Source organism: Curcuma longa, chromosome 4, assembly GCF_044706935.1.
Source record: "Curcuma longa cultivar G26 ecotype Majalengka, Jawa Barat chromosome 4, ITB_CL_G26_1.1, whole genome shotgun sequence".
Lineage (NCBI taxonomy): Eukaryota > Viridiplantae > Streptophyta > Magnoliopsida > Zingiberales > Zingiberaceae > Curcuma > Curcuma longa.
Window position 1 is genome coordinate 17887254 of NC_133864.1, and position 10083 is coordinate 17897336.

The 10083-nt window shown below is 31.1% G+C and overlaps 1 protein-coding gene across 3 annotated transcripts; it reads right to left on the reverse strand.

Moving 5' to 3' along the window:
* Positions 1-7281: 7281 nt before the first annotated feature.
* LOC141827810 (large ribosomal subunit protein mL43-like) lies at positions 7282-10083 on the reverse strand. Of its 3 annotated transcripts, XM_074715139.1 has the most exons (5): positions 9113-9499; positions 8936-9019; positions 7916-8022; positions 7565-7737; positions 7282-7478 (listed from the first exon to the last, which is right to left on the reverse strand). In XM_074715139.1, exons 2-4 carry the CDS (start codon positions 9013-9015, stop codon positions 7565-7567), a joined length of 360 nt encoding a protein of 119 aa, XP_074571240.1. In that variant the 5' UTR covers positions 9016-9019; positions 9113-9499; the 3' UTR covers positions 7282-7478. The 3 variants fall into 3 exon arrangements, with proteins under 3 accessions (XP_074571240.1, XP_074571239.1, XP_074571238.1); XM_074715138.1 differs by lacking the exon at positions 9113-9499 and adding an exon at positions 10044-10083 and having other exon boundaries at positions 7282-7737; XM_074715137.1 differs by having other exon boundaries at positions 7282-7737; positions 8936-9015.

Genomic DNA, 10083 nt, shown 5'->3' on the forward strand with positions numbered 1-10083 from the left:
ACAGCGGTAAGCCCTAATGGATAGAAACTTTGATGGCCATATCAGCAGGTGAAGTGCTCCTGCTTACGTCTCATTCGCCCATCTAAGCCGTACAGTCGGTAGGGCGCTGGAAGTCGTCGTTTACAACCGTCTGATGAAAACGTAACAGAACAGAAGGGATCTGCTCAAAATAATAATAATAGTAATAATAATAATTACTTTTGTCACAGAAAAATAAAAAATCAATTGTCCTTACAATATCTAGAATATAATTTCTACCTTAAATTTTAGATAATATTATATTTTTAATCTGCAATACAATCGAGCACGTGCATTAGATGACGGGAGGCATCCATCGGATCCGAGTTTAGTAGGTAAGGCCGAATCTCAATCAATAAATTTAATATTCGATTTGATAATAATTTATTTATATTTATTTTATATATATATAATTAAATAAATAAATAATTTATTAAATTAAATAATTATGTTTAAATATACATGTTTAATTCGTTAATATTCATGAATAATATTTATAAACAGTATTCATGAATAATATTTGTAAACTATATTCATTAATAAAAATTTTATTAATATATTAAATAAAAAATAAAATTTTTAAATAAATAAATTTATAATATCAAACCAACTAAATAAATTTAAAATATAAAAGTTTCAAATAAATTTGAATTTAGATATCAATAACATCTAAACGAATCAAGTTCAAATTAAACTTGATCTAAACTCAAATTTATATAAAAAAAGGAACCAAGTCAAGTTTGAATAATCATTTTAAAAGTTTAGCTTATTTTAAATTTGGCTTGGATTGACTTTGTTACCTTATCAAACAAGCTTGAACATCATGAGACTTGGCTCAATTTGGCTTGTTTACCACCTTACTAGTAAATGTTGGTGCTGAGAGCATCACAGTGAGCCCAAAATTTTGATGTATTACTAAGGGAACATTTGGTTGGGAGTTATCATTAACAACCTTAGTTATTTGTCCAAGGTTATTAACAATAACCTTATTTGATTCAGATTATGATCGATTCTTAAGTAATGCAGCATCACGTTCTATCAGCAAATGAGTTATAACTTGGGAATGTGATTATCTTACAACCTAAGATTTTATGCTATTTCAGAGATTAATGAAATTTTTTTTATGATTACCCTTCAATTTTAAAATTGAATTAATTAAAACATACTGTGAAATCTAATTAAAATCAAGTTAATTAATGTATTAAACTTTAATTTAAATATTTATAAATTTAAAAGAGATAACTTATTTTAAATTTTAAAAATAAAATTAATGAAATATATTTATTAATTTAATAATTATTTTATTAAAATAATTATTTTAATGAATTACATTATTACAATAAAATTAATAAATTATATTTATTAATTTAATGAATTATTCTATTAAAATATATAAAAATTTATTTAAAATTTTAAAAAATAAAATTAATGATTTATATTTATTAATGTAATAAATTATTTTATTAAAATAATTATTTTATTAAAAATATATAAATTTATTTTAAATTTAAAAAAATATAAATAAATTATATTTATTTTTTATATATTATCATCATTAATATTATTAATTTAATTTAATTTATTCTAAAAATAAATTGAATCAAGGGTAATATAATAAATGTTAAATTATTTATGTTTTATTCCCTCTAAATAAATAAGTTGAACCAAATAATATTAAGTTATATTTTATATCCTATAACATTGGTTATGTGATTACCTGATAATTTTATAACTAATGTTATAGATGATAACTTGAATCAAGCGCACCTTAAGTGTAAAGTTAGTTTGTCTGTGAACTAATGATTATGTATCAAGTGAAACAGGTTACTTGATAAGTATAAAATTCTGGTTGGGAACCAAGCAATTGGCTAAGTCCTAGTGAAGTTAGGCAAGTGCAAAGTCCTATTAGAACCAGGCAATTAATGAAGTATTGGTTGGGAACCAAACAGAAAAGACCTAGTTGGGAAATAGATGAAGTAAGTCTAAGCAAAGTCAGTTGAGAATTGAAGTCTTAGCAAAGCAAGTCCATGCAAAGTCAGCTAAAAGCTGAAGTCTTAGCAAACAAGTACAAGTGAAGACAACTAAGAGTTATGGCTTGACAAATCACATTAGATGATTTAGTTAAGAGAGCATCTAGCCAAGGTATGCGCGAGTGAAGTTAAACTTTATATCATACTGATTATGCGTATCAAATGTCGAGAAGCAAGGTTCAATGGTTCCATATGATTGAGAGGGAGCCAAGGTCACTAGTTAGAGATTGTTAGATGTTTTTGTGTGCATTTTAAATTTTATTTTGTAAAAATTTATAGACATAATCGCATAATTAAATTGCATAAATAAATTATACATATTAGAAGACGTGAAGTGGAAACAACATCAACTAGCAACCTTTTGAAAGATTACCTCTACTTATATCTATGTCGAGATCTCCGCGAGATGACTTCATTATGTCACATGTCGTGTCTCCGTTTTGATAGTAAGAGGACCTACGATTCGATTCGGTATCCGACAGCACAAAACAACCTGACAATATGAAACAAATTGAACGGAGGTGATGAAGTTGCTGTTCGGAGGTTGAAAAGCTTGCTGCCGATGAGGGAGAAAAGCAAGATGCGTGCAATGGTTTGCAAGGTCTCCACGGTGAAAGTTAATTACGTTTTCTTTCTTTCAATTCCTTAATGTTGCATGGAAGCATGGACGTTGATGCATGAAAGTTAATTCCTTTTTCTTTTAATTCCTTAATGTTGCATGGAAGCATGCCATGGATGTTGATGCATGGAAGCATGCTCATGCATTTTTGTAAGTCATCGGATTGAATAGACTTAGTGGCATCATCTCAAAGGATCGTTGTCCACACAACGTTCAAAAAGAGTAGAGGACATACAGCAGAAGATCAAAGGGTTATCCACTCCTTCAAAGATAATCCCGCGAAAAAGGTTCAATTTATTATTTCTGCACTTAATAAATTATTTTTCTCTTCTTGGATTCTGTAAACCAAATACAAAAGTCAAATGATCTAAATACGTCGATCAAACTTTATGAGGACAACTTAAATCCGTTTTCAAAAAAAATTTTGTTCTACAAGAATTTACCAGAACGAGTTTCTTAGTGTTTCCCATCAACATCGTCGTGCATGTCTTACCAGTTAAGTAGGAGAAATTGAAATCCATAGTGAATTAGGAGAGAAAAGGAAATATATTATTTTCTATTCGATTTGAACGGATAAAAAATAATTAAAAATTGACCTGTCGATGGATCCATAATTCCATTTACCCATCTAGTTAATAAAAGAAAGAAAAATAACTCATCTTTTTTAGGAAGTAAATAGCAAAAAAATTTTCCACCATGAAAATCTTTCTATAGTTTTTATTTCCACCCTTCCAAATAAACAGGTGCTAAGGGTCCGTTTACTTAGGAGCGTGGAAAGATTTTGTTCCCTTAATTTCCTTAAGGATTTATTTATGTTTTTGAATTTCTTCAATAGATAAATTAAGGGAAGACCATCTAATCTACCATTAGAATTAGTCAAACGAAACTTGCATACTTGAATTACTAAAAAAAAACATATTTAGCCAAACTATATATTCAGTTGGTCTGTTTTTGAAAACGAAATAAAATTTTTAAAACATCATTTAAAATTTGTGTAATCGATCTAAAAGTGACTGACCATTAATTGGGTTCGATGCTTTGTCAGGTTGGTCAAGTTAATTTCTCTGACTCATCTAATCTTGGAGATTGACTTAGCTCATTTGAACGCCTAAAAATATATTCAATCACTTTTACCATTTTTATTATTTTAATTTACCAGATCCACAGTTAACGCCGATTAACGGAGGGATGCAAGCTCATTTGAACGAATATTCAATCACTTTTATTATTTTAATTTATTTTCCACAGTTATTATTTTTAGATTTAATTCAAGATAAAAATCAAAAGATTATTTTTTTTATTACGTCAAAACTACTCTTTATTAAGGAGTCTCTAATTTTAAAAAATATATATTTTTATATTTTAAAATATCTTTTATTTTAGTATGGTTATAGTAGCTCGCTCAAATTTGCTAACTATTTAAATATTAACTAAAATTATTTTAATTTGATTCAAAACTATTATAGTTAAAGTAATTTTGATCACAACTACTTAATTTTAATTAAAACTATTTACTAGGAATGATGGACTAAAATTATTACAAAAATAATTAACTAACGTTGTTTTATTAATTAAACTAACTTATTATTAATTTCCTATAGTACATGATAATGATAATTGGCGATGATGAATATAATTAATGTAGTAAGATTCCGACAAATTCTGTTGACCAAATGATAACCGTATGAATTTTTTAGACAAAAATTAAATGGCGTTTATCATTTATAAAATTGTCAAATAGACATTTCATTTTTAATAATATTTTATTTTAATAATATCCCTTAATTCAGTGTTATTGTAATAATTATTAATAATTATATAATGAGTAAAAGTAACAATTGCTACAAGAGTGAATTTAAATTTTAAAATAATTTTTTTATATTATAATAGTTATCAAGTATCTATCTTCTCCCTGTTATAATAGATATTTTAATAATTGATATAACAACGTTGAATTAAGAAGCATTTTTTGAAATAAAAATGATTGATGAGATGTTCATTTGATTTTTTTTTTTTTAAGGAACGTCGATTTTATATTTGATATATTTTTTTATTATCTTTATTTAATCATAGCATATGATTTTATTATCTTAACATGTACTAGTATATTACTTCTCTTTAGCAAAAATAAACAAATCAGAACAGAAATGAATCTATTTAGTTATGTTTGATATCTTCATTTTATTTTTCAAAAAATAAATATGATATTATAAATTATGCAGAATTGTGGTCAACATGTACGCAAATGATACATATATTTTTCATCCGAATATTGTTTTTTTTTCATAAGTTTTAATCAAAATTTGATGGACATCTGTAAAAAAAAGTTGAAAAATATTCCAACTTATCGGTGTAGTTACAAAAGATCCAGCATTTTTTTTTAAGAAGAAAACAATCAATCGTTCAAATTAGAACAGAATAGAAGAACAGAAGAACGATCGATCGATCGATCGATCAGATTAGCACAGAACAGAAAAGCAATCAAGCAGTACAAATCTGACAAGAGCAAGCAACGCCTACTCTTGTATTAGTCCATCGACAACTCGAAAAAATAAAATAAAATAAAAATAAAAATAAAAATCAAGCAGCATCAACATCATCCCCAATTCCAGAGCAAACTGAAGCAGAAGGGGGAAAACGAAAACAAAAGCAAACGATCGAAGAAGGAAATGGAGTAATGGAGATGGATCTACTCTACCTAGCTACTACATCTGGAGACGAGCAGACGAGGCGGCTTCACTGATCAGCCCTTGATATGGCGGAGCTTGTGCCAAGTCTTCTTGCAGGTCTCCCCCACGACCTTCACGCCCTTCTTCACCAGGAGCTTCAGCTCCTTGGCCCTCTCCTTGACTTGCTCCTCGAACCCCGACATCGCTCAGACCTAACGCCGCTCCGCCCAAATTCTGATTTCAAACGGAGGCGATCTGTTTACAATATATCGTCGCTCGCGACGTTTTATTTATTGTTTAAATATAACAGATCGAATAAAGCGTATTGTTTAAAGGAAAACGGTTTGTGGGTTATAACGGAATAAGCTGGAAAAAAAAATAAATAAATCATTGGGACCATTTTTCGGCTTTTATCGAATCGCCCCTCTGTTTTTCTAGATATGCTGGATCACGTCTCATTTCTATTGACAATTTTTTTATTTGACCTCCTATAGTTTAATTATTTTTTGAAATGCTAAATTTTGAAAAATAAAAGATATCTTTCTTTATTATGTACCATTATTACGGTCAATAAATTAATTTTTGAATTAATTTATTGATTCATCTGTATTTGAGGTTGCGACAGAGCCCATCGAGCCCCTCCTCCTCGTGATTGAACCCAAGCTTAGATGTTGCACAATCCTCCATTTGGTGTTTCCTTAGTTGATAAAAATGGAGGTTCAAAAGGATTTAGATGAGGTTTATGGCTTGCATTGAAGCCGAAGCGCAAAGTAACAGCCAGTAAGGATCGAATCTTGCAGAAACTCACGATCTGTCATTCACCCTAGTATGTGTCTCTTGTCTATGTACCTAAATTTATCTCCCTCCATATTCGTAGGATCAACTCTAGGTGGCCGCTATGGTGAGGAAGAACGAGAGAGAAATTGAAGTTATTTTATCTATTAACAAAGAGCATCAAACAATGATAGAATTATAAAAATTACATCGTAATATAGGATTGCCCGAGATCTAATTCGACTCAGGTCAATTTGAGTTGTGCCCAATAAAATTCAATATAGACTGGCTGAATTGGACTAATACCTAATACACGAGTCAGTTAAAGGAGTCATAATAAATCACTCAGAGAAGAGAATCTGTAAACTATTTCTAGTTTTTATCATAATAAAAAGTAAATCTGTAAAGTATTCTAGTTGAAAAAGCGATACTTACCGACTCAGAGAAGAGAACAAAAAGAAAGCTCTAACAAAAATAAAATAAATTTGATGGAGTCCTGTCTTCATCTTACAATACAAATTCTTAATGGAATAATAAAATACCTAAAAAAAAGTTATCTGGTATATGTATGTGGGAGAGACAATCATCTAAGTTCATATTGGCCTTTAGAAATACCTCAATTGTGCCATGCACCAAAGAAAAAGAACCTCCAATACCTCACGTCACGTGAGAATGATAAATAAAAGCAAATCTTATGATTCAGTCAAATAAAAACTATACTCACAACAACTATAATTTTATAACTATTATTATTATAGAACATCTTAAATTCAAGATTTAAATCAAAAATATAATAAAAGATAATTAAATAATTATACATAAGAATAAGATATTTTTTGATAAAAAATCAAAATGATAATTCCAAAAAAAAAACATCCCTTTGCATTTTGCCCTTATAATTTTGTACGCAAAGGATCTACAAGATCATGCATATTAAAATGCCAATTATAATTTTTAGTAGAGATGCTTGACCAATACTTTAGGAATTATTCAATTTTTTTGGTGGGCGAGTGAAGGCTAGTATATTTGATTGAAAATACAAATTAACTATCATTCCAATAGTAATCTAAGGTCGATCATCCTGTTAACTATTTAGTAAAACAACACCCTTTAAAATTTTCTCAATTTCAATGTGATATCGTTGTAGCAGGCTTGATCCAACCAATGCGCATGACAAAACCATATAGTTATCCTCCTTAATAACTGATTTAGTACACGAACATGCCGACGATAAAAAATTAACTAGTAGTTTATCCTTCTCCATCAGATTAACTAAATTTGATACTTGTAGAAGTTGACAGAAGCTTTCTGCCTGGGTTATGATTGAAGTCATTCGGAATTATCTCATAAGTTTATGCAGGAATCCCACTCCATGACCATATAAACATGGATGATAACGTCGTTAAGTTCGACATCATTTTATCGCAGAAAGAACACAAGAAAAAGACACCAACCTAGAATTTGAGTGCAGTCGTCCATGTTCCTTGAACACTGGGTTGCCTTGTGACATGCCTTGTTCTCAGCTTCACGACTTTCCTTCCCAGTGAATTCCTTAGTCTGGTGGCGTGCAGCAGAACGTCCTCCGGCGTTAAATTTCTCACACAGACCACTCGTTCTCTATGGTTCTCTGCAAGCCAGTGAACAAACATAAAAATACAGGATGTTTAGTTCATTGGATCCAAATAATTAACTTGAGGCTCTTTCGAGCTAATTGCTTGAACCAAATTGTGTGGAAGCACCAGAAGAAAAAGTTTCAGCTCATGTTTGTGCATGTACAGAGTGCTAAAAGCAAAGAATTTTCTTACTGTAGATGCCGTGCAGGTGAGGATGTTGATTTCGAATGACCTGTGTAACTACCTCTAGCTGAGGATTCTTTTCCTTGAAGGTTGGCAGATGTGTTTCCATAAAGGCCCTGTCAATTGTCTGAATCTGGTCAATGAAATCATAGGACTAATATTGCCAACTCTGAATGTGAGTATCAGAGTGAAACAATGCCCACTGAGATGATGAAAAAGAATGGAATTTAAGCGAATAACAAAATGTGTTCCTAGAAATATCTCAAAACAACAATAACAAGAAAGTATCCCAAGTGCGACATGCAGATGTTCAAATCTGAGCAAGGCCCAAATTCATAGTAGCCTCGAGAAAAACTTTGTTGCATAAAGATTGTGGTGGAAGGAAATATTTCCCATGACAATACTATGTACTTGAGCCATTTGAAATGATTAATAGCATGGACGAACATTACATGTTAATCCAACAGTCAGTAATTCAAAAGTTTAGAGTTTAGAATCCACAAATTGGTCAAATGACACCAAAAAAACCCATTAAACATTCTTGGCCTGTTAACGTAGCCACTAAAAAAGCAGCATCCAGTGAACTAGAGTTTCTTTCTAAAATATTTCAGGCATCTTAAGATGAATACAGGAACCATTATAAACTATGATACAATAGTATTGTTGTGGAGATAGACAAGTGTCAAACTCATCAAATTGCCAATGAACAGATCTAACAATGCATAACAAATACCCATGAATCAACATGAATCTAAACCTCATTAACATTTGAAAGGGATGAAATGTAAATACGTCGTTAATAAAAACAACATCATCATGAATTCAGGTATCACACACTGGCAAAACTCACAAGCTCAACCAAAACTTGCAGAGCTGCAAACATGGATATGGATATATTAACGTGAAAAAAAAATCTAAGCTACATGAAATAGATATAATACGGACAAGGTGCAAGGAAAGGTGAACTTGACTTACATGGACTCATGCAATAGATAACTTTGGTGAAAGGAAAAACAATAAGAATTATACCTAATCCCCCTGCTACTTCCTCCCCAATCACAATAGCTCACTATCAGCTTCTGAAGTTGCCAAACACCTCGCAGTGCCATCTTGCTAAAGTTTGATCAGAAAAAAAGGGGGCAGTTAATTACTTCATACACGTAACAATAAGATTAGAAAAGAAAAAAAAATCAAGGCATTCCATACCTAGATATTTAGCTTCACCGATACAATATCTATCCCAGATGCTTGCAGGAGAAAGATCGGTTGCTCAACGGAAGAGGAAACTCCGGATGGTCTACCGGGAGTGTCGCCGGTGCGTGGATGGAGTGTCGCCGGTGCGTGGATGGAGGGTCGGCGGCGCTCACGTGTAGGAGAACCGGCGTGGATGGTGTGTCGTGGTGCGTGGATGGAGGGTCGGCGGCGCAGTAGGAGAAAAGTGGTGCGTGGATGGAGGGTCGGCGGCGCAGTAGGAGAAAAGTAGACAGGAAAAACAGCTTATTAGGGAGGGTCGGCGGCGCAGTAGGAGAAAAGTAGGGGAAGATAGGAAAAACAGCTTATTAGGGTTTCACGGTCCTGGGCCTAGTTCGAGTTCAGCATCAATTAAATCTGTTCGAGCTCTAAAAAATCTAACAATCCGATCTGATTTATGCCTGTTTAGTTTACCAGACAAAATGGATGAAGGAAAAAAAAACAAATTGCACAATAATTTTTTTGATATAAAATTAAAGAAAGAATATAAAATTCACTTCCGCCCATTTAAAAATTGAGCTATAAACTTTATAATTTGATAATAAAATTAAAGAATTATACCGTATAGATATAAGTTTATAGTACAGTCTATAAATTTATTCAATTGTATTGAGTTGGTAAAAAGATAATATAAAACAACTTAATATGATTTAATTCCATTTATTCTACATTATTAACTTTCTAATTTTTGCGTTTCCTTTTCAAAGAGAAGAGAAAAATATTTTCCAAAACATGTATAATAATTGCACCCAAAAGAAATATAAACGAATATGATATATAATAATTAGTACAACACGTTGATGACGAAGATGATTAGCCGGAAAAAAAACACTTTGTCACGTAATAATAAGATTAGAAAAGAAAAAAAAATCAAAGCATTCCATACCTAGATATTTAGCTCGTCACCGATACAATATCCCAGATGC